This window comes from Sinohyriopsis cumingii, chromosome 3 (assembly GCF_028554795.1).
Source record: "Sinohyriopsis cumingii isolate HCF-2022 chromosome 3, ASM2855479v2, whole genome shotgun sequence".
NCBI lineage: Eukaryota > Metazoa > Mollusca > Bivalvia > Unionida > Unionidae > Sinohyriopsis > Sinohyriopsis cumingii.
This window is the reverse complement of record NC_142963.1, coordinates 26716062-26741713: the sequence shown is the minus strand read 5'-3', so window position 1 is coordinate 26741713 and position 25652 is coordinate 26716062. Positions and strand designations below refer to the sequence as shown.

At 34.5% G+C, this 25652-nt stretch overlaps 1 protein-coding gene across 1 annotated transcript in view; it reads left to right on the top strand.

The window, feature by feature from the left end:
* Nucleotides 1–25652, top strand: part of LOC149802584 (DNA-dependent protein kinase catalytic subunit-like) — a 407613-nt gene that overhangs the window by 183630 nt on the left and 198331 nt on the right. Inside the window, exons 37-41 of the mRNA XM_089951857.1 lie at nt 6349–6523; nt 10399–10506; nt 16327–16574; nt 22379–22514; nt 24822–24914. Coding sequence (XP_089807983.1) covers nt 6349–6523; nt 10399–10506; nt 16327–16574; nt 22379–22514; nt 24822–24914 — 760 coding nt within the window. The remainder of the gene's footprint in view (nt 1–6348; nt 6524–10398; nt 10507–16326; nt 16575–22378; nt 22515–24821; nt 24915–25652) is intronic.

Sequence of the window (25652 nt, the reverse complement as noted above, 5' to 3'; positions counted from 1 at the left end):
ATAACATTTGAAGTAGCCATGATAGTAGTTTAGGATGCAACTGTACCAATTTCACCTTTGGTATATCCAAATTTTGAATGTGATGGAGGAACATAACTCCAAAATAAACACATCAATTTTAGAACCTGTTCATTGACTATGAATCAAGTATCTGAGTCCCCGAGTCCAACTGAATTGCTAGAAATTTTTGAATTCTTTTGACAACATCATAATTAGCTGTCAAATATGGAGTAAGCCTATAGTCTTTATGCCATCCCAACCAAGATCCCACCACAACCACGTGACCATGCACAATGACTTCACAGTAATAATCGCTATACAACTAGAGATGACATCTCTTCGAGAATTTTGATTTCAGTAGAGCTGTAACAGGGTGGAACAGTAAGAAAGAATGACAGATATTTAAGTGTTAGGGAGATATATAACAATGGCTATTCCCACCACCACCACTTCCTCATTGGAGATCACACGCACACAAAACTTAGAGCACATCCTGAAATCCTGGCAGCATCCCTGCAGAGGAGATAACTTAACTATTCAGTTTTATTGGTCTCTGGTTATCCCATGGTATTTCTGTTACTTGAACATTATCTTACAGTGTGTCCATTCAGCATGGTTGAAAAAGGCTTACAACCACTGAGAGTTGTTCAAGGACTCACATTACTACAGATGTGAAAGAACGAGAACCATACTATAAATCAGTGAAGATAAAATAGAGTATATATGTGTTTGACTCTCCCCGATTGGTTGATAATGAAAGTAAGTTTTAGTAAAACAATCTTTTGAGAGCTTGTCCTACTTGTAACTGAAAAAAGTGAGGGACATTGTTTTATTAACATAATTTCCATCCCTTTACAGACCCGAGTTTGGACGACTTATTACTGAAACATTTCAAATTTGTATAGATCCAGAAAATGGTGCGGCTGTTATGTTTTTTCTTCGCAAAAGCTGTCGTCATAGATGTGTCTATACTGATATAAATTTGATCATGAGCACTCAAAATTTTAAGTTACTGAATTTTAATATTGTGGTGTTTGCACAAATTTACAGTGGGAACTGAATTGGTGCAGAGTCCTGAACTCTTGAGTTTTGTGCAGAAATATGGAATCATAGCAGACTACATCCAGAAATGTAGAGATTTTCAATCTTGGATTTAGTCTCCCCATTGTGTTTCACACTGATATGCATATTCACAGAACATTTGTATAGTAGTAGGAAAAGTAAGTGAGAAATTTAGATACATATCATAAACAAGACAAACAGTATGTGGGGGGAGAAGTTCATAAGAACAGGCTGGAATGGAGAAGTATAATAAAAACAATAATGAATAGAAGTGTGCCTCTTTTTTATGTATGCTACATTATTTTCTTAGCTTCAGTAAGAAATTTCATCAAAAGGAAGACAATAAAGGGTGTACAGTTAACTAAACCAATATGAATTTAGCTGTATCAAATTGATTTTAACCTTCTGATCTGTTTCTGTCCATTCTGGTGATATGTCCACTGAATCAATATGGTTGGAAAAAATATTTGGCAAATTTAAAAAATTAAAAATCTTTTGGCAGATTATGATTATACCCTACTTCTGCCTGAGAGATGTGAATAATTTTATTTCTTGGTTTGTTGATTGTGGTTGTTGCTCAATTCAAATGCATCATTGAAAAACATTGATACATTCTCATACTTTGTTACAAATATTTATTACAGATGCATATCATCAGATATTGGTGAATATAGCTTGAATAAGTTATAACAGTTCTAGTTGGAACAATGAACATTGTTAAGAGGAATTCTAAGTGAGCTAATATGTAAACCTTTCGGCAGTGTGTGATGCAGGATTGCTCAAGACTTTTCCATCTCATATGCTCACCATGAAAAATCCATTTGCACCAACTGATGATGACTTTTAGGTAACTGTCAGAAAGGCATAATTGACGATATCGTAAGGTCTACAAAAATTATTTGAGTCAAAAGTTATAAACTCAAACAGCTGTGGCAAAAATGATTGACTAGTACCTTCGCTGCTGTTGCCATGGTTGATTAGTTGGTTGATTTAGTGTGGTTTGATTTTGGGTTTTTTGGTGATTTTTTTCACAATATATTAGGTGGAGGAAGAACCCTGAAAGACCACCAACCTAAATTGGTTGATCTCTGACACAAACTCACTCTGTGAGATGTTTAAGTGATGTAAAAGCAAGTACCTTAGTACATTTGGGCACATGGAGCCTCTGTTGATTTGACGTTAATCTCCAACAGCTGAAGTCATTTAGACATGAGATCTCGGGGGTTTCAGTAGATCATTATGGCTTTTACACCATTTTCAGATGAAGAGAATCTATATATGGCAGCCAGTTTTACTGCTGAAGAAAATCCAAGTCCTTTTGAGACACCAAAAACCACTTATGTAGAACCACTGACCTTCCACAAGTAACTGGCAACATTCTCATTTACACAAGGGAGGCAAGTAATCACATGACAAGCATCTTGTACCACTGCCATGGAAGCCCCTCAGATCTGTATTACAAGACAAGCATCTTATACAACTCTGCCATGAAAGCCTCTCAGGCCATAGGTATAAGTCTCATGTGAAAGACTGGAAATGGGAGATAGAACCTGTGACAACTGGATTGAAAATGCAGAATGTTACTGCTAGGCCATCAGTGATGATTATGATGCTGTTGACAATACAGTTAACTGCAATGACATTGATTTTATGAGTGCTCTGAGAAAAACAATTCCTTGACTTTCATCCATTTTTTTAAATCTGTGATATAAAAATGTTTGACTTGCTATATTTTTTTATAACTTTATATTAGTCTTGCAACAAGGCGTAAAAATAAGACATCGGTAACTGAAAAAGATGTTCTTACAAGAAATGATATAGTGTAAAAGTAGACAAATGATGCAACATCACTTCCACAGGCATCATTGTTTTTTTTTTCTGACAAATCGTATAAGTTTACCAAAATATTTATTGGAAAAAATAATAACAATGAATCATAGAATCTGACCACACATTTAAAGCAATACAAGATTTAACTATTATTCTAATCAAAAGCAGCATGCCTGAGAACAAAGAAAAATAGCAAGACATATTGATCACTTTAGGAAACAGAGTTTAGTAAGGATACAAATTCATGATTTCTGTATTAGAATAGACATATCTATTATAAAATCTGTATTCATGGATGTTAAATTAGTAGGTATTAAGGGACTGATCAATGACATCTGCAAATAATAAGCCACCATGAAAATCTGTGATTTCACAGTATCAGAGACATATTTGGCTGACAGACAAACAAAAGGACAAAAGACTGATTATATGAATGAATACAAATAAAAATATGCAGTAGATTATATGATGCATATGAATTCAGTAGATAACCTCCAGCCAGCTGTCATTTAAATCGCTTCTGTCCCCAACCCAATATTAAAATCGCTTCTACTGCCCACTAACCCATAGCCAGAAATTATGTTAAAAAATATACTTCTGTTGGGGGCAGTGTTTTTTGATTAAAACACATCTGATGGTGGATCATAATTTTTTTAAATTGCTTCTGTTGTGGGTTGGTTGAATTTGAAAGTGCCTTCCCCCCGCGGGTTATATGTTTTACTGGAACAGCCCTTATCTCAAATGGATTGAATTTTGTCATGGAAAAAATTTGCAAACAGGTCTGGAAGTTTGACCGGAGAGAAGGTAGTTGGAAATGGTGTACAATTATTCGTTGACATTAGATTGTTCGAAATCTCGAAGATTATTTATCTAGCACCCTCCCCTTTCATCTTCCACCTTTACGACTTATTTACCATGAAATTAAAGCTAAAATTATGCAGAAGGAGATCAGGTCATTACTCAGCAGTTGGGTGATGGAGATTGTGTGGAAACTGATCTGTCCAGGGTTTGATTCCAGGCTCTTTCTAGTGTCAGAGACTAACAAAAAATTCATATTGACCTCGGCCATCTCAATGAATTTATTGCTGCTAAAGTTCAATGAACAGGGACAAATTTGTGACAGTCTACACGTGAATGATACAAATTTCCACATTCCTATTACCCTACTGTGTGCAAGATCCTTTGGTTTGCTTCCAAGAGAAAATATACCAGTTATGTTTGTTATTTGGTCTCAGTGTAAGTCCATGGCCATTTACAAGTGCATGGTCATCTTATTCCAGGTCAGTTTGATACTATTTACTACTAATGTATAAGTGCTATCCAAGGATAGGGACCCAGTACTCATTGGTTGCATGTTGCATTAACAATAATAGGATCTGTACTATGCTGTACACGTGATAGACCATACAGTAGTCTATAATCAGTAGACCTTGGTCTACAGTAGTCTATAATCAGTGGACATTGGACTACAGTAATCTATAATTAGTAGATCTTGGTCTACAGTAATCTATAATCAGTGGACCATGGACTACAGTAGTCTATAATCAGTAGACCTTGGTCTACAGTAGTCTATAATCAGTAGACCTTGGACTACATTAGTCTATGATCAGTGGACCTTGGACTTTAGTAGTCTGTAATCAGTGGACCTTGGATTAAAGTAGTCTATAATAAGTGGACCATGGACTAAAGTAGTCTATAATCAGTGGACCTTGGACCACAGTACTCTATAATCAGTGGACCTTGAACTTCAGTATTCGATAATCAGTGGACCTTGGACATCAGTAATCTATAATCAGTCCACCTTGGACTACAGTAGTCTATAATTAGTGGACCTTGGACTAAAGTAGACTCTAATCAATGGACCTTGGACTGAAGTAGTCTATAATCAGTGGACCTTGGACTAAAGTAGTCTATAATCAGTGGATCTTGGACTACAGTGGTCTGTAATGAGTGGACTGTGGACTACAGTAGTCTATAATCAGTGGACCTTGGACTACAGTTGTCTATAATCAGTCCACCTTGGACTAAATTAGTCTATAATTAGTGGACTTTGGACTAAAGTAGACTAATCAGTGGACCTTGGACTGAAGTAGTCTATAATCAGTGGACCTTGGACTAAAGTAGTCTATAATCAGTGGACCTTGGACTACAGTATGTAATCAGTGGACTGTGGACTACAGTAGTCCATAATCAGTGGACCTTGGACTACAGTAATCTATAATAAATAGACTGTGGACTATAGTAGTCCATAATAAGTGGACCTTGGACTACAGTAGTCTATAATCAGTGGACCTTGGACAACAGTAATCTATAATCAGTGGACCTTGGACTACAGTAGTCTATACTCAGTGGACCTTGGACTTTAGTAGTCTGTAATAAGTAGACCTTGGACTACAGTAGTCTATAATCAGAAGACCTTGGACTACAATAATCTATAATCAGTGGATGAATCCCTTGGACTACATTAGTCTCATATTGGTGGATGAATCTCTTGGACTACATTAGTCTCAAATCAGTGGATGAATCCCATGGACAAAAAGAAAGGATTAAGAAAATGAAGTACTAGTCAGCCATAACCACAAAGTATATTTTGCTCAACTGCATTGACTGACTCTTAACTTTTGATAATAGATTAGATTCATACAAAAAATTCCAACCCTTACAAGTTGCATATATGACTAGGGTAAAATTCATGTTTGGAGGAAAAACTGAATTTGAGTAATGGTGAAGAAAATGCCTGCTGAAGATTTTGTGAAACTGGAGCACTCATGCTTGATGCAAATCAAAATAATCACTATTGTAAGTTAGGTATACACTATGTTAAATTAATTTAAAAATAAAATTTTCATACCATCAAGGACTATTTCAAAAGAACAAAATCTATCCTTTTAAAATTGATCAATACATAACCCAACATCACCTCCTTTTTTAAATAAAGGTTGTCATAAAAATGTATTTTAATATCAAGACAAACATAATGCGTCATTGGCATGTTTATTTCATATTCATAATGGTTTTTAAGAATGTAAGGGTTTAGGAAGAGTATCACAACTCGCAAGACAAAAATGTAGTATGCATGACCTGAAGTCTGAAAATTCCTTCATGTAACTGTCACTGATATCTTGACACAGTATGTAAATGTCACTAATATCTTGACACAGTATGAATTAAATCTAATTCATTTTATACACTACTTGACGAATCAAATTCAGGTTTTTAATAAGTGGCATGTATTGTAAATTTTTTGTGTTGTGCATTCATATATGCATTTTGTTAACAACATTGAATTAAGACATCACACTATTTACTGTGGGAGAGGGAGAGATTATAATTTGTTCCTTTTGACCACTTACACTTTAAATTTTTCCCATTTGAAAATGAAGCAGGCCTAAATTGAGCATTCATGAGTATATGTATGATGGGGGAATTTTTCAGGCTATCATTTCTGTTTTGCAGGAATATATTTTCTTCTTTGCCCTTGACCTTGGATGATCCTGCCCTTGACCCTGTGAACCTTCAGCAGGTCATCTCTGGATATAAACAGCTACACAAGGTGGAACTATTGCTCCCTTGTTTTCCAAACCAGAAGAAGGAAAAATTGGCCAAAGAGCTTTTTGACAACATTTTTCAGGTACAGTATACAGTGTGTGTGTGTGTACATGAGAGAGAGAGAGAATGGGAGGGAGGGAGGGAGACATAGCATGTGCACAAATATTACTATGTGAACTGCTAATTTACAAAACCCTAACATGAATTATGTGATAGACAGTGCTGTGAAAACAAGTGAGAACAGCTTGTAACCAGATAGAATAACTGGGGGTGGGGGGCACCAAGGTGGCCATGTGTAAAATCTTATTGCCACTCCTCCTAAACAGATTATCATATCAGCATGTGATTTTCACAAGAAGACTTTTTATGTCTTGTCAGCTTTAACCCTTTACCTCATGGAGCATAGTTACAAAGTGCAGCACGCTATAAATAGAACACCTGTTACCTAGCCGACCCCATACACATAGGCCTGCCTGTGAACTGTTAAGTAGTGTAGTGTATGTTACGTTTAACAGCAATTTTACATTTTTGGTACACATATATGTGGAAAAATTTAAGAGTAAAGTCCGATTGTTATAGCTGTGTAATTATTTATCATGGAAGAATTTTTTATGTGCTTTAAAATCTTGAGAGAACTCGTTCACCATCATGTCAGTGAGGCTGCATGACCAACCGTAGATGCCATTTCTCATACTCGAAATTTACAAGTTTTTCGTCTGCGTCTACATCATTAAGTCATCTGAATTTGATAATTTATAAAACTAATTGCTGCCTACATCAATATCAGAGCCTTTACTTGGTTATTGAATCTTTCATAGTTGTGATTCTAATCGTGAAAACTTTGTAAGTACTGAATTAAATCCACGACTGCCATTTTGGAGAGTGGAGATTATGACCCAGTTACTTTGAATAGCAGATATCGACCAGTGCATAAACAGTGACCATGTGATCTGACGTAATTGTCATTCACAGAAATGAATGTAGTATCTAATAGGGGGTTTTCCCCGAAGGTGGTGCTACGAAAACCGGCTTAAAATGGCTGATGTTTACAGCCAACGTCGAAAGGCGCTTCCATGCGACTTGAGTAGAGGCGTCAAAAGGCACTTTAGAGGCATCCAAAGATGCTTGCATGAGGTAAAGGGTTAAATAAAAATAATTTTGATCTGACATCCAGTATGTCCACCCTTGTTGCCGTATGTCCACCCTTGTTGCCGTATGTCCACCCTTGTTGCCGTCATGAAAACCTTATTATCACTACTGCTCATTAATGGATAGTCGTGTCAAGATGTTGTTGTCATAAAAGCTTATCATTATATCTTATAAGTTCTAGATAACTTCCACAATATCTATTTGGTCCTAAATGTAAATGTTGCCTATTTAACAACTAGCATGGCCACTATGATGGCCATTTGACAATCTTGTTATGACTACTACTTTTCAATAGATGATTGTATTGACATGGGGATTCACTAAAAGGCTTCTTAAACTGTCAAGTTGATTTTAAACGAACATGATTTCCAATATGGTCACCGTGATGGCTATCTTAAAATTTTAGTAATGGTACTCCATGCTTTTTGGCATAATCATTATGCTTTTTTCTGCCTAATTTACGTCTCATGCTTGCCTGTATATGAATTACACTCTTTTGGTTCATTAAAAAAAATAATAAAGCAAGAAAAAGGTTGTGTTGGTCATTCTTATCACAATATTTTTGATCCCACTAATCAAATAAATTTCAGAATATTCTAAAATTGAAGACTGATGCGTAAGAATAGCATAGAAGTATATTTTATATTTATCTTGGACCAACTTGTACTTTCCTTATTTTCTATTTATAGCAACTGTATGACACATTTCCAAGAAAACATGGGTTTCTTTGATTGAAACTTTGCATTTCAGATTCATTATGTTGATAATATAGTTAGAGAACTAGTCTTTTTAAAGAAAATGGCACCTGATGTTAAGCAGAATAGGATTTTAGAGTGTGACTTGTGGATGTTATATATCTTAAAATTGTTAGAACACAGGGATCCTTTTATTCATCAGAACATGTCAGATCAGACAAATCAACACCACTTTACAAATTTGCAAAAGAGAATATGAGATATAGCACTCAGATTATGCACATCATCAAGCTCACTGCAGATTTGTTTCGTGAAAAAACATCAACTTTGAAACTCAATTTTTAAAACTTGTTTTATTAGTGAAATACTGATGCCTTGATTTCATTGCAAGTAACAGTGAAACTAATACTCACCCTTGGCAAATCTCTGAGTGCTAATTCAGGAATTTTAAATTCAGCACAAACTTTGGAACTGGCTTCTCCATAATAAACTGTGTCTATAAAAAAAATGCTATTAATTCACTGGTTGTTCTTTTCACTCGGCTGCCTTGCTGTCTCTGATCAAATTTGTGAATGATTAGGATGATTTAAGGTTGTTACTTACACCATATATAACAATGTTCAAGTGGGGAGTTTAATTGAGTTGACCATACACATGATCGTGGGTACTAGCTTTTATGCAGGTAGGATTTGCATGCCTTTTAACTTTTTTTAAATTCAATTTCTTTTATTTGATTTGATACAAAACATAATTAATGAGATAATACAACAAATACATCCACAAATTGGATATCATAACATAGCAGTTAATTAGGTTCTCACAGAATGCCAGTAGACATAGCTGAGATGGTAGATTGACATTTTTCACATTGAATACAAGAGGGCATATTGCATTTATGATGAGTGCACTAAAACTGAATTAAAAATATGTGACTAAAGATCAAATTTCTCTTTACAAAATTCATTTCTTTGCTATTTAAGAGTGTTATTTACAGAATACATAGAACATTTTTGTTAAAGACGATACAAAAAGAGTACAGGACATTTTATAAGTTGTGAATTTCATGATATTGATTTAAATTTACTGGCACTAATTGCTGTTTATGACGATAAAACGAGCAATGTATCAGAGTTTTGTTTGCCAATTTCATTTGTGATTTCCACTACATTTCACAGTTAAGGGGCAATTCTGTTGTCATTTTCTAGGGAAATATGGGGTTCACACCTGCCTCCACATAATTGGTTTCATGGTTTATCCAGGTGTGATTTTTTGAGAGAGCGGTGTTTGTTCTTACAATATTTTAATTAGTTCGGAATGAAAATGGTGCGCATCTGACCACTAGCCTGTCCATACTTTTTGAAGGAGTTTTGCTTGCATTTTTTGTTCTTCATTGAGCTTATAACTGCAGTGACTTGTACATACACCATTGAATTTTGACCAAGCTTTTTATTTGGTTGCATTTTAATGAACATATTTATAGCGCTCTTATGATTTTTGTTAAGGTCAAAGGTCTTGACTTAGCATGTTAGCTGTACTGTCTAGTGAACTTAGTAACACAGTCCCAGTTTGTGGATGCATCTGATGAATACTCTGATAATTTTGCTTCTTTCCCAGAAATGATTATTGTACATTTAACCAAACTTAGAATGTAGGTATATCTTGACATGCCGAAGAGTTCACTGATTTTCTGTTTATGATGTGAAGTCGAAGGTCATTGGCCATGACAAAAAAAATTGTATTGCAGTTACAGATTATTAGTAAACATATGAAGTTTAAGATACAAGAAAATATTTGGTATTTAAATTTGGTATGCTTTAGTTTCGATAAAAAATATAAGAGATAGTTTCATTACTTTTCAGTTAAAAGGAACAAAAGGACCCTGCATTATCTTGGATTCCTGGGAAATCTTTTCCAGTGGTAGAGTATCAGATCCTTCCTTTGAGAGACTTATGTTAAAAAATTCAAACTCCTCAGATTTATGTTTGTATGCAGTGTTACATATGTTTTACCATGTATATTTTTATTCTAGAACTGAGTTACCCACATGGCTGAACTGTAAGTATTAAATACATGTAACCATTAAAACAAGATATAAACTTTTCTTTCTGGATAGGGCATTGTGACCAAATCATCAGGGGAATTGACGGCTGTGAATCTGTCCCCAAGTTCCCATCTGGTTGCCAAGGAAATGCTGGAACTTGCCTTTCTATTAGAGTTGCCTGTAAGTATCCTAGAAAACATGGACTATAGAGGAAGGAAGATAACTCTACAGGAAATGTCACATTTAGACAAAAAGAGACTGGATGATTTACTAATCGTATTCATCAGAGATGCATAACAACATTTCAGGTTAGGTTGGACTAAATCCATGTTTAGGTTTTTTGCCTGGAGGAGTTGATTACTGTGTTTGGGCAAAGTCAGTGTTTAGGTGTTTTGCCTATAGGCTATGATTGTTTTGGTTGGGTCAAGTCTTTGTTTGGGTTTTGCCTATGGGCTTTGATTACTTTGGTTGGGCTGAGTCCATGTTAGGGGTTTTGCCTAGGAGCTTTGATTACTAGTTAGGTTAAATCCATGTTTAGGGGTTTTGCCTGGGGGCTTTCATTGCTTTGGTTAGGCTAAGTCCATGTTTAGGGGTTTTGCCTGGGGGCTTTGATTACTTTGGTTTGGGTAACTCCATGTTTAGGGGTTTGTTTGGGAGCATTGATCACTTTGGTTGGGCAGTGAGAGTAATGTGTCTTGCTAAGGACACAACATAGAAGTCATCCTGGCCTGGTCTGGTTATTAAACCCATTATTGCTGCTTGGGAATCCAGCATTCTGACCATTGTGCTTCTTTATTATTTAGTCCATCATAGTATAATGCATGTATGCAAATTAAGTTATTGATTGATTATAATTGATTACAACATTATTTTGCAACTAAAAGATTTTTTTTAACTTGAAATATAATTAAAATGTGTATGTTTATTTTTAAAGCTAGTTTTCCCACCTTCATTTGCATCTAAAGATACTCTAACATATTTATTTTATATAACACTTCTTCGTGCAAAGGGTATGAATTGGTTCATCATTGTGGTTTGCTAAGATGAGTTTTGAAGTCCATCCTCTTCCCAAGCTCTTTTGGAAATTAAAATCTATTCAGTCACAGTTATAAAAAACTCCAGACTTGTTTCTGAGCCCCAAAATAAAATGAAAGGAGCCAAATTTTTGTTTAATTAAAACTACTTTTTCAAGCCATTTCCGCCTGAAATTATCACATAATTCCTTCATTTAATTTGTGGGACCGGGTCCAAAATGTTTACTCACATTAGGTAATAGTATCATTTGCAGCAAGCTTCTTCTGATAGCCTCCAGTTGACAGTTAAGAAACACAGATCCTAAGAAAGGATGATCTGATTGACATACTAAAATTGATCGTCACCTTCAGAATCTTTGAAATTATTTCCAATTTCAGAATGTTAGTTTCTTTTTGCTGTTGTGATAGTTCTTGCTGGTGTGTCTAAAGATCAGATGTTCTCAGATAATTAAGCAAAATTTGACTTCATTTAATAGGTCTTATCAAAGTAGAGGTCTATTGTGCCACACTTGGTGTTGGCAATGGCGTTAGCAGATATAAAAGCATATACATATGTACAGCCTCACTGTAATTTAATCTTTGATCATTGTTGGCAATTTGAAGTTTGTTTCATAGCATCTACATGTTAGGGAGGAGGAAAATATAGCTAACTGTACATAGTTTGGACATTCTTTGCTAAATTATTGCATTTAGTTGAATGGTTTTGCACCCTTTATGTATACTGTTGTACCTAGAATTTTGAAACTTGCTGAATAGATGCATATACATTTAAGCATTCTTGTATTTAGGGTTTATTTTGATTTCAAAACATTGATTTTATCCTTCATTAGTTTGAATTGGTTTAAAAATTTCTTGAAGTTTACCATTTATAAGTGTACCTTATTTGAGGGAATGCAGAATGTTAAACTAACCAAAATAAACAACTTCATTCAAGATTTTTGTTTAATTAAATTCCCCCCCCCCAGAAATAATGAATAAATACAGTAGGGGTAAAATTGAGTGGATCAAGTAATGCATGACACCAACAGTTACCAGATTGGAGTAGTGTCATTTTGTTGTTTTGGTGCTCCATTCACAATTGCAAATGGATGACTATTTAGTAAGCAAAATGACCTTAATAGAAATGAGGTGTGTTTACAGTTCGACTTTGGGAGTTGTTTGGAAGTCTTTGATAAAACACCCTATAAAAATTTCAAAGGGTTTTGTGAATTATGATCTTGATGCTTACTACACCCTTGTCAAACATTTGGTTGATTTTTTTGCTTTTCACTAACTTTGGTTAAAGTATGTAATGTAAGTTTATTTCCTGAGCTTTGTTCATGCTCAAATGATAAAATTGGATGATTATATTCATCCCATTTAGTACCACACTTTTGCATCAAAAGAATGTGACTGGGACATACACAATTTACTGGCTTAGCTAAAAAGTTTATGCTTATGAACACTACCAACGGCGGCTTAAAATGTAAACTAACTTTTACCAACTTGGAACGTACTTTAAAGTAAATGTGCTTTGTCATTCGTTATGTGATTGTGCTTTGTTTTTCCTCTGAATTGCATTTATCTCATGAAAACATAGCTGTTTGGTGCCTTATATGCATACTGCTATGTGGAAGTCTGAAATCTGGCGAGGAGATGCTTCTTGACAAGTACTACATCCCTTATTAAAAAAGTAGATCACTATGACTCAGATATCATGCTTTACTGACATTGGTTCAATTTTGTTTTAGCATTTATGTGAGAATCATCAAACTATATGATTATAAAAAATCTATTAGTACCACACAGGTACAGAAAAGTTAATTGTGACCTACATTCCACATCTTACAGGTTTTGGTTAAGTTTTGGCTTTGGTTAAGTTTTGCATCTTAATCACATAGGTTTGTTTTGCATGTTATTTACATGTTTGTAGAATAATGAAACCATGTGGGTGATGCATCTAGATGAGTACTACTTCCACATTTGCAGAAGTATGTATTATGGCCCATGTTTTACACTTCACTGACTCGGGTTAAATTTTGTATTTAAGGTTTGTTTCCTACTTACTGTTCATGCTAGAATCAGAAGAATGATATGCATTTCTGTTAGTACCACATCATTGCAACTAAAGCAGGCCATTGTGATCTGTATTTCAATTTTCAATGGATTTAGTTAATTTGTTGCATTTAGCTAATGACTATGCAAGTTTTTTGCAAATTTTATTACTTAGAATGATGTACACATGGTGGGGAAATATAACTTGACAAGATCTACATCTTTATTGGAAAATGACGTCTCTGTGACCAGTATTTCATGTTTGAATTAATTTTGATCACAATTGTTTTGAAGACTTTTTATTGAGTTTGAATAAATACAAACTGATAATTGGTTGCATATCTGTACTACACTCTGTTAACCAAAGGTCACTGTGACCTACATTTTATGCTTTACAAACATGGATAAGTATTTGTACAGTGTGACCCTGCTATAGCGCGCTGTTATAACGCAAATTCGGATATAACACGGTCATGGTGTGGCTCCCGAAATTTCAAATACATGTATTTTTCTTGTGCACAAAAAAAAAATCTTAAAATGTACGAAAAAAACATAAAAAGTTAACATTTTGGGGAAGAGATCCCGTATGAATAATACAAGACGATCGTGGCTTGGCCCCTGAAATTTTATATGTATTTTTCTCATACACAATAAAGTATTTTTTCTTCTTAAAAGTAAGAAGAAGAAGAAGAAAAAACGCATAAAATGTTTATTCTAGGATCGCGTATGTCTTCTTCAATGTCGCAAACTTGGATTGTTTTTCCTTATTGGCTGCAAAACATACCATGGGGCTTTTTTTAATTTATTGGCGACATTGTTGGCTGTTTAAACTTTTATATACAACCATTGGTTTGGAGTGCAGAAATTCAGAGGCCTCATGAAAGGAAGCCGCAAACTGGATATAAAATGCACTGAAATTTATCTATTGTTACATAAACAAATTCTTTGTCCATAATGACAAACCATCTAAACAGCACATTGTTATATCATAATCTGCTTATCTTGACATCTAGCATGAGTTCTGTATGTTGTGAAATATCCACTTTTTTGTTGTTGACATTTCTGGTAACGGAGATCAACCGGACGAGGGATTGTCTCGTAATCTATCTTTCATCGAATTTTCGTCCGCTCGCTAGTAATTAATATATTTACAAAGACTGACATTTATATGTGGATGGTAAGTAAAATTCCTCTTCTTTTCACTCAGAATTAAATCCTTCAGAACACTCACGTTTTCTGTAATAATCCCTGTCATCAGAACACCTGCATCTCTATCGTCCATTGACCCTTTGTTAATTTTCAGACGCATGCATGGAAGGCAGCATCACGCTGCTACCACAAATGTAAAAAACAAAAAAAATACATCTTACTTATTGGTTTATTCAGTAGGCATGGAGGGACAGTAACTAGAATAGTCTAAATGACAGCCATTTCCTTTTTAAAAATGTACCCAGATAAAATAGTTTGCTGAAATTTCAAAGGAAACAGATTACCTTTGAAGCACCGACTGTTATGAAAACGTGCTCAGCAAATGGAAAAAATACCAGTCTCAATCATGCAATACAGTTATTTGATGTTGCCACCACAATAAGCAATTGGCATTCGTTTGGTTCTCCAAAGCTGCCCTTTAGCGGTGACTTCAATAGCACATGCACCCTTCATGAAAGAAAGCCGACTACAATCTTTCAATAACAGCAAAGAAATTTTCTTCAAAGGAAGCCAGTACCAAACTTAAATAAAAGTCATGGAATCTGATGGATTTTTGCAGTTTCCAACATGACTGGAACACGTTAACTGTGCTGTGAAAGTTTCCTTTTTGTAGGGAAAAAGTTTATGCTTACAAACGCTACCAATGGCGGCTTAAAACGTAAACTAACTTTTACCGACTTGGAACCTACTTTAAAGTAAATGTGCTTTGTCATTCGTTATGTGATTGTGCTATGTTTTTCCACTGAATTCAGACCAATATGACCTGTTACAAAATTAATGAATATTTTAAAGCTGTGTGTGTGCATATTTTTGATGGAATCACATGTATTGTGGATTCAATGTATATGATAAGGTTTGCAGGTGAGTACACGCTGTTGATACTCTATTCATGCTATACATAAGACATTTATATATAAACAGGATTCATGTATATGTACCAATTCATGGTTTTCTAAATAAAGTAAACTCTTATATTATGTCTTCTCTGTTTTCACTACAGATGTATTTCTCATTTAATATGCATCAATTTAACATGGTAACTGTTCCGACGAAGCACGTATTTTACCACCCACATTTATTACCCACACCCTACCCCACAATTTTTTGGGGGGTACATTTTCTTCCGCTCACTGACTTCGTTGCATATAACACTGCTCAGTATATAACACGGTCGGGTTTTATGGCTTCCAACTACCGTGTTATAGCGGAGTCACACTGTATTTAGTTCATGACCATAGATAGTTTTATGTTCTTGGAGCTTCTTTGTGACCAGTTCAGTTGGAAGTAAGAATACTTATATTTATTTGGTGATAAACATTTAATATTAGTGACTATACATTGTATGTTGTGAAGAGTACTCACAGCAGGTTAACTTTGTATTGTCTTTGGGATTCAATATAGGAATTTGTTAAGTAAACAGCGTGCATTTTTTGTGAAGCATCAGCATGGAGTGGCTAATCAAGGTAATTACTTGTGCATAAATTATGCTTTTAATATGTTTCATACAGGCTGTGCTTCTATTAATTGTTTTTTTTTTTAATGTCTTTTATACCTTTTCACAGGGGCCAGTATTTCATTATCTGGATCACTTTTATTGTCTGCATGATAATGAATGTCACAGTGGCTGCATAGAGGCAAGCTGTGTAATCACTGCTTACATTCTTGTTATGTATAATTTTCTGTCATGAAACAATTATTTTCTCTTTGGAAATGTTTTTCACAGGCCAAGTCCCTTGTGGATGCTGTGCTTAACATGACTGTTGTGAGTAGTTGGAATAAGAGTTCTGTTCAGCAGCATGGAGAGCTGTTCTTTACTTACTTCAAGACATCTATTGTTGGACATATTGTGAAGTACGCCACAGATATGGTTTCACTCATGACAAAAAGGGCTGCGGTTGAGCCAAGGCAAGTGAGCATGGTTCTTACAGCAACAGTGGATCACTTGAGCCGGGACAGAGAGCTGAGGAAAAAGTAAGAGAACTCAGCACATCTTACTGTAATAAACAGGGTTCCCACACTATCAGAAAATTGGGTAAATGAGGGGAGAAAAAATGGTTTTGTTCTTGATCATGAAAAGACCTATAATTTCTGAAATATTGGTCAGAGTCTGGGAAAAACTTGAATTTTCAGCATCCATTTGATGACAGAAAAAGTACTTGAGTTGCAGTTGAACTGATGAGTTAAATTTATTGAGTTACCAGAATTTTCAGAGGCATCTAAACTCTTCAGTCAGTTGAGATACAGTTGCAGTATGGATCATTGAGCTGCTTGCCATAAACATATGCATAGTCAATCCAAGCACTCAGGCAAGCAAACTGGTCAGATAGACTGATTATTCCATATTCCATTCCATATCAGGATCTTTTCTTATGTTGAGGATAAGAAGAGCACTCAAGTATCAGACTATGCCAACACATAATTCTGTCTGGTTATATAAGATAATCATCAGCTTCTAGACCAGGGGGTCTCAAACTCAAACCACCTTGAGGGCCACATAGGTCATTTTTGATGGCCCAAATGCAACAGCGCCATTGTTATCTCTCATGACACCTTGTGACATCAATCATTTTGTGGGCCATAGGATGTGGCTTGGCGGACAGTGTGCCATGTGTTTGAGACCCCTGTTCAAGGTTGAGCCAGCTATTTTGCAGAGCATAGCAACCAGGTAACACCTTTGATCTTTACCACTAATTGAGGCTGAGATGTACATGACAAAGTCATAACACAATGTGTGATACCAAGACTAGGATCTCTTAGGTCCAGTCAACAAATGTTCTTTTGAGGTTTGATGGGAACTAATGGGCCTGTTGTTAACTTTTACTGAAATTACAGATTATTTTTAAATCGCGCTTTGAATCAGTTTGAAATATGCACTTCTTCACATTGTTAAAACTTACTTTATGGCCTAGACAAGCCTTTTAAGAAAACTTTTCACCACCATAACCAAGAAGTTTAGTTCTCCTAAATGTTGAGATATGGACTTTAGTAATCCTGGAATTTTTTCTTTGTTCAGTTCACAAGTGACCGGCTTGTCATAATCATAATTCCTGATAATTAGTTTCAACATGTCTTGTCAAGGTCTTGATGATAGAAAAGATAACCATCTTCCTACAAAATGCTCTGATCATTTCAAAGAAAATGGACTAATGGATGTTTCAGTTGTACCTGCAGTGTTTGACATGAAGCAAGGATATTAAATGTTGTTTTGTTGAACAAAAAGTGAAGACTTAAGTTGCATTTGTGTGTACAAGGACATATTTAAATTTATGTTCCAGAAACAAAGCTGCTTTAAAATTCATATGATTAGCTGTAGTTGTGGGGTGCACAATGAGAATTGTAAAATGTAAAAGGTTCCAAACATTTTTGAAGCCTTCTTAAAAAGCTGTGCAGTTTGTGTATATTTTATTTTTGACCCACTCCCAAGGACCTTTTGGGGTGGGCCAAATAATGACCACTCTTGCAGATGGTCATCACATGGGCAAACTTTGTATGAAATTCAGTGAATTTCCTTCCAGTGGAGGAGATAGAGCATGGTTCATGCAACCTTTAAAAATCCTTTTGGTTTTGAAATGTTCTTGAATTTGCTTAAAACCTTGAACTTTGCCAAAACTGCTTAAATCAGAGGAAATACTGAATGTTTGAACTGAATAAAATATTTAACTTTTTAAATTAAGAATTTTTGCTATTTACATATTTTCCCAAAAATAATAAATAAGTAAAATGGGATAAAATTGGGTGCGTCAAGTGAGACAAAACATGTTGTTACTAGAAATTCTGAAAACAAATGAACTTGAATATTAACTTAGTATTGTTTGTTTTTCTTCTACTTTTGTACCTATGTATGCAGTGATAAGCAAAGTGACATTTAGAAAAAGTTAAATTTATATTAAAAAAAATTATCTTTGAAAACGTTTTGAAAAGTCCTTAAAAACCCTCTCCAGGGTTGTATGAACCATGTAAAGTTATAAACTGATAGAGGGTAATGCAATATTTACACACTAAAGTATGAGTCTAATTACAGATGAATTCTGATGAGAGCTAATTAACAATTAGCTCATTGTAACCTTGTTCCATTGATTTATTGTAAGTACTTGCTTAAGCTCAATTTGTCAAACCCTATATGCTCTGCAGTTATATAAGCTTGTGCTGGCCAGTCAAATTGTCATATAACTTGATGTACCCCTACCTGCTTCAAATGATGGACAACTTAGAACAGATTCTCTTGTGAAAATTGAGGTCATCTTCCATCAGAACTCGTCCTCACCAGGATATCTCACTAGGCTTTTTCATATTGAGGCTCACTCAACTGGCATTAATTCAGAATGGATACCCAAGATTAGTTCCCAATAACATATTGAGAGGGAAACATTGAAAGCCAAAAACACAGGTTGAAATAAAGATGTGTCATTATGAGTACTACACCATTAGCTAAGGGCGAAACAATACACCTGTGCTGTGTATCGATATGATTCACGATACACAGCCTGCGATAATACATATCAATACACATATGAACTTGATGGTCTTTCAATCTCTGGAAGGTTGGTGGTGCCTTTTTATGAACGTTGATATTCTTGGTTGTATTTCAACTATGCAGATTACAGATAGACATAGTTATTTATATGCTATTCTCATTCATGGCAAGATAACAAAAATACTTTTCAAACAAACTACCTGTTTGTTGTCAGTAAGTTTTATTCACGTTTTAGGCCATTTAATGGTGGCTCCATTTAACTCACTTTAGCCACCAGGTCCTTTGTATTGCATGGCATGAATGCTTTGAAAACATCTTATTACCAATTTCATGTCTCACTAAAACTTGGAGAACATTACAATGTTGTCTTAAAAAAGGATAAATAATGCAATTTCCTCGTGCAAAAATAAAAATCTCATCTAGTACAAATTTGGGCATGGGAGTGAGGATGAATACCAACAAAATCTGTCAGATTGTACTTCCTGTAGATGCAAAAGACTACTGCGGCTACAGATCCTTGTATTTGTTAGTGGAGAAGGAGAACTATTGACAACACCAAATCCTGTAATAATATTTTTTAAAACTTACCCATGATGATAAACTTTAGCGGTTTGAAATCTGCCCCATCGCTAATTCTGTGCTAATATTTTTGGTACCTTCAATCACTGGTTAAATATCTGCATAAAAATAGAAATTCAAAATTTGTTCCCCACCTACGCTTTAAGATGAGAGACTCCCAAGATTCTATCCTAAGGGAGACCTCCCCCTTTGTCAAAGAAATAAGGGGTAGTGGAAGAAAAGGAGGGGAAGGAAGAAACACACATAGTTTAGTATTTACCTAACACTTCAATATGTCTCTTTCATCCTGCTCCACTTTCTTAGAGCTCTTCTAAAATCAACATCCTTAAAAGAAGTCACCCCTAGTTGTATAAGTATTGATCTGCAAATTAATTCTGAACATACTTTGCTCCTTATCAGTGTATGAATATTGTTCTGTGGTTCCTTCTGAAGGGGCATATACATAGCTAGCTTTTTCAGCTTGAATATGTTGGGAAACTGATCTTTGTGACTTTGATACACAGTTTTCCAGAGTTCACAGATATTATCTTTTGGATGCATCTGCTCCAAAATAAGTTTTTTCACTAATGTGTTCCATAATGCTGTATTAGGGTTTTAAGTCTATCAATGCCATAGTCTCTGCAGACAGAGGTATTCAAATAAATATCTTTAGTTACTAAAGGTCTAAAGATTGATTAGGTTTAGATACTAAAGGTCTGAAGATTGATTTGATTAGGTTTAGATACTAAAGGTCTGAAGATTGATTTGATAAGGTTTAGATACTAAAGGTCTAAAGATGTAAATTGATTAGGCTTACTTACTAAAGGTCTAAAGATGTATATTGATTAGGTTTAGTTACTAAAGGTCTAAAGATGTAAATTGATTAGGTTTAGTTACTAAAGGTCTAAAGATGTAAATTGATTAGGTTTAGTTACTAAAGGTCTAAAGATGTAAATTGATTAGGTTTAGTTACTAAAGGTCTGAAGATTGATTTGATTAGGTTTAGTTACTAAAGGTCTGAAGATTGATTTGATTAGGTTTAGTTACTAAAGGTCTAAAGATGTAAATTGATTAGGTTTAGATACTAAAGGTCTAAAGATGTAAATTGATTAGGTTTAGTTACTAAAGGTCTGAAGATTGATTTGATTAGGTTTAGTTACTAAAGGTCTGAAGATTGATTTGATTAGGTTTAGTTACTAAAGGTCTAAAGATGTAAATTGATTAGGTTTAGATACTAAAGGTCTAAAGATGTAAATTGATTAGGTTTAGTTACTAAAGGTCTGAAGATTGATTTGATTAGGTTTAGTTACTAAAGGTCTAAAGATGTAAATTGATTAGGTTTAGTTACTAAAGGTCTAAAGATGTAAATCGATTAGGTTTAGTTACTAAAGGTCTAAAGATGTAAATCGATTAGGTTTAGTTACTAAAGGTCTAAAGATGTAAATTGATTAGGTTTAGTTTCTAAAGATGTAATTGGATTAGATTTAGTTACTAAAGGTCTAAAGATGTAAACTGATTAGATTTAGTTACTAAAGGTCTAAAGATGTAAATTGATTAGGTTTAGATATTAAAGGTCTAAAGATGTATATTGATTAGGTTTAGTTACTAAAGGTCTGAAGATTGATTTGATTAGGTTTAGTTATTAAAGGTCTAAAGATGTATATTGATTAGGTTTAGTTACTAAAGGTCTAAAGATTGATTAGGTTTAGTTACTAAAGGTCTAAAGATGTAAATTGATTAGGTTTAGTTACTAAAGGTCTAAAGATGTAAATTGATTAGGTTTATTTACTAAAGGTCTAAAGATGTAAATTGATTAGGTTTAGTTACTAAAGGTCTAAAGATGTAAATCGATTACGTTTAGTTACTAAAGGTCTAAAGATGTAAATCGATTACGTTTAGTTACTAAAGGTCTAAAGATGTAAATCGATTAGGTTTAGTTACTAAAGGTCTAAAGAGGTAAATTGATTAGGTTTAGTTACTAAAGGTCTAAAGATGTAAATTGATTATGTTTAGATTCTAAAGGTCTAAAGATTGATTAGGTTTAGTTACTAAAGGTCTAAAGATGTATATTGATTAGGTTTAGTTACTAAAGGTCTTACGATGTAAATTGACTAGGTTTAGCTACTAAAGATAATCTTGTAACTGCTTTTTGTCTTAAAACTCTCCCCCCAATTTTTTAGCACCTGGAAAAAATAACTTTAAAAAATACTCCTGACATTTTAAAGTTTAGCTTTACTTCTAACTTTCAGTATGGTTTATTATGCTTTTCTTACTGCTGCATGTACATATTGCCTTATTTTACTTAATGCTACATAGTGTATACTCTTGTCATACTTAATGCTACATAGTAATACTCTTGTTGTACTTAATGTTACATAGTACATACTGTTGTCATACTTAATGCTACATAGTACATACACTTGTTGTACTAATCACTAGATAGTAGATACCTTTGTCTTACTAATTGCTAGATAGTAGATACCTTTGTCTTAATAATCGCTAGATAGTAGATACTTTTATCTTTATTGTTACATAGTACATACCCATGTTTTACTAATTGCTACATAGCATATACCCTTGTCTTACTAATTTCCACCTTGCACAAACCCGTATCTTTTACTAATTGCTACATAGTACATAGGCTGTTTTACTGATTACTACTTAGTTCATACTCTATCGTACTAATTGCTGCAGTACACATTTTGTGTATTCTGTATACATTATATTATTTTTTCTTTTACAGACATGGCCCATCAGTGTTGTCTGCAATTTTATCACAATGGAAGCAGCTGTCAAGTTGGTGGGACAAGTCTGCCTCTCAGGACCAGCATAGCATGGCAATCCTCTTGCTTACCAAACTCCTTTTGATAGACAGCAAGGTTTGGGCCAGAGAATAAATAAATGGTTTTATAGTCTACTCTCCTTCATGTAGCAACCCTGTGGTGATAAAATTATAGTGTAAAATTGCTGCTTGAACACATAGATAACCTTTTGGATGATTATGATAATAAATAGTCCTGATTCATCATGTAATGTGTGGTGCTATTGATAGTGGATGGGTGGGTAAATGAATGGTTAGGAAGTGAAGATCAGGGAGGTGGAAATTCTAGACAGATAGAAACTACAGCACTCTTAAAGTTGATTACACTGGACTTGCCATTTGCATGTATCATAGGGGAATTTGTGTTGCCATCCATTATTTGGTTACTTTAACATGCTGTTTGTGATGGACTGGTTTCAATTGTCAAACCAATGGTGGTTACATGTTTTGTCAGCATTGCTTTGATCACGGTTTTAACATACATCACCTGGCCTTGTTTGTTTTCTTAATCAGCACATTATGTATTGACTATCAAACATTGTTATGTATCTTACAACACATTCCTCACTTCAAAGATTGGATGTTGGAAGGGTATGCTTAAAAACATAATTAAATTTTTTTTTTTACTGTTATGCTGCACAAATATACAAGATTTCTGATCTTCCATGTCCAGAATTTTGTCTTGAAACTGAATAAAGCAATAAGGGCAACAACTGTAACAGTAAATCAGACATTTTTTGACTTTCTAGCCCATTCTGACACAAAAACTGGTCATGCATGTAAATGTTGTTATTCAATCATAGGGCAAAATGTTTTAAACAAACTGAGATTGAGCAAAGTTTGGATGTAGACCGGTAATGATCTATCTACAGGACCACTTGATTATATATTGTCTTTGGGATTTGTCATGTTTAAGGATATTGTATATACAGTGGTCCCCCTCTTGAATGGCACCACTGACCAGCGGCCACTTGCTTCTTACAGCCAGAATCCCTTGGCACTGATGAATATGTGTTCAAAAGTACCCATCAGGAATGGCCACCCCTCTAATGCGACCAGTGGCTAGCATATTAGTACAAAAATGTAAAATATTCCCCTCACAAGTAGCCACGTTTTATTTCAAATGTGTCCAGAACCAATAATTAATGCACATCGTGACGTAAGGTAAGTAATCAGATTATCTCCACCGTCTATATATGTCTCCCAATGTCAAATTTCCGTTACTGAAAAAAGTGTTGACTAAAGTACATGTAACACTAGGATTAATATTATGTTATTGTCTATAAATGCCGACATTTACATGAAATGGGCTCAACAATATTATGTTTGTGTTTTGGGCTTCACACATCTGTTGAATTCTTTGATGATTACAACCTGACATAATTGTAAAGATCATAACATGGTCAGCATAGGCTAAATATAGATTTCATGGTTTAAAAGACACAGAGAAATTAACCTTGAACAAAACAGGGTACCAGACAGAGACAGAAAAATATGTGACAATACGTTTATCGCTTCCTTTATGAAGAAGGCATTTTGCCGACTCTACAAAAATTCCATCTTCATAATTAAATCGCATACAGTTAGCAACATCAGAATAAATCATTACCAAACATTATCATGTCAACACGTAAACAGGAACGTATTACTTTAGAAGAAAGTCGATTATTTACTCAACAACAATAGGTGGGGTAGGAAGGGGGGACATGCCGAACAATTTTATGTAGAAAAGACTAGAATAAAACAATTTTATTTAGAAAAGACTAGAATAAAACAATTTTATGTAGAAAAGACTAGAATAAAACAATTTTATGTAGAAAAGACTAGAATTAAACAATTTTATGCAGAAAAGACTAGAATAAAACAATTTTATGCTGAAGAAACAATGTTGTAACTGATAAGGAGATTATTCAGCAGCAGCTTGAAAATGGAGCAAAAGATAATTATTTATGTACCAAGATTTAAATGATGTTTTTGAATGGATTTGCAATGTGCATGACAACAATATCCATTCGCACAGCACGCTTACGTCAAGAATAAGAACTGTTATGTATATTCAGTTGAAATAAATCTATTCATTAGACAAGAAGAACCTTTGAATAATTAATGTTCCTTTGAAACGAAGATATTAAATTCTCTGAAGTATGTAGCTTTCTTACTACGTACATTACATATACTTCTCAAAAGAATGTAGTCCCCCTCTGGAAAGGCCACCCATCTAATAAGGCCACTTTCCTGGTACAGAAGGGGTGGCCATATAAGAGGGGGATCACTGTAAAACAAACTCATTAGTCTGGTTCCTTCTTATTTTTGTTGTGTCCAAATGAAAGTGATTGCAATAACTGTGTATATTTTTTTTTTAAAGTTTGCCTCAACACCCAGTCACACAGCCTTCGAGGAAATATTCCAAATGTATCTTAGCTCCTTGACTGATACAAAACTCACTCTATCCTTTAAGGTAAGTTTTTACTAATGCTTTTAGAATTAAAATCATATGATAATGAGATAGATGTACTTAGCAGTAATCCTGAATTCGCTGTTTGCCAGACATGATCAAAGTTTTCGACCAGCACATGCTGTGAGAAACTGGACATTGTCACTGTATCTAATTGTCTTTGATTTGTTTACCTATCTGAGGTGTGAAATAAACCTAATTGAAGTAATTGAAGTAAAATTTAAAGGAGAGTCTGTTTAAAAAATTGTTATTTGCTAGACTATCAAATACAGGTGTTGTTAATTAACCTTATTACAGCCCATCTACTTGATGCCTCTATCAGCTGCAGTCAGCTGGTTAAATGGAGTTAGAGAGGCAACTTGAGTTTTTACTGAACAGTTGTGTCGTAAGTTTTAAAGATGGGCTTCTCAGTAAAGACATTTATTTGCTACTCAACAACAATCCAGAAAATGGGCAATAATGGAGAAAAAATATAATTCTGAATGGATGGGGATATTGACATGGAGTTTTCGCCAAAGACCGGTTATGATTGTCCTCAGAAGAAATGGTGCTGATCTTAGATCAAATTTAGCACAGTGGCCATCTTGAAAACTTTTTTTATTCTAAAGCCTTCTCAAAATGGTATCAATACTCAGCAGTTAAAAAAACAGCCTTATTTTGGATTCCTGGAAGTTCTTTTCAGCCAGTGGATTGTCAGTCCTGTCAAAGGATTTGTGTTATTTTTTTATGATTGTTGCGGAT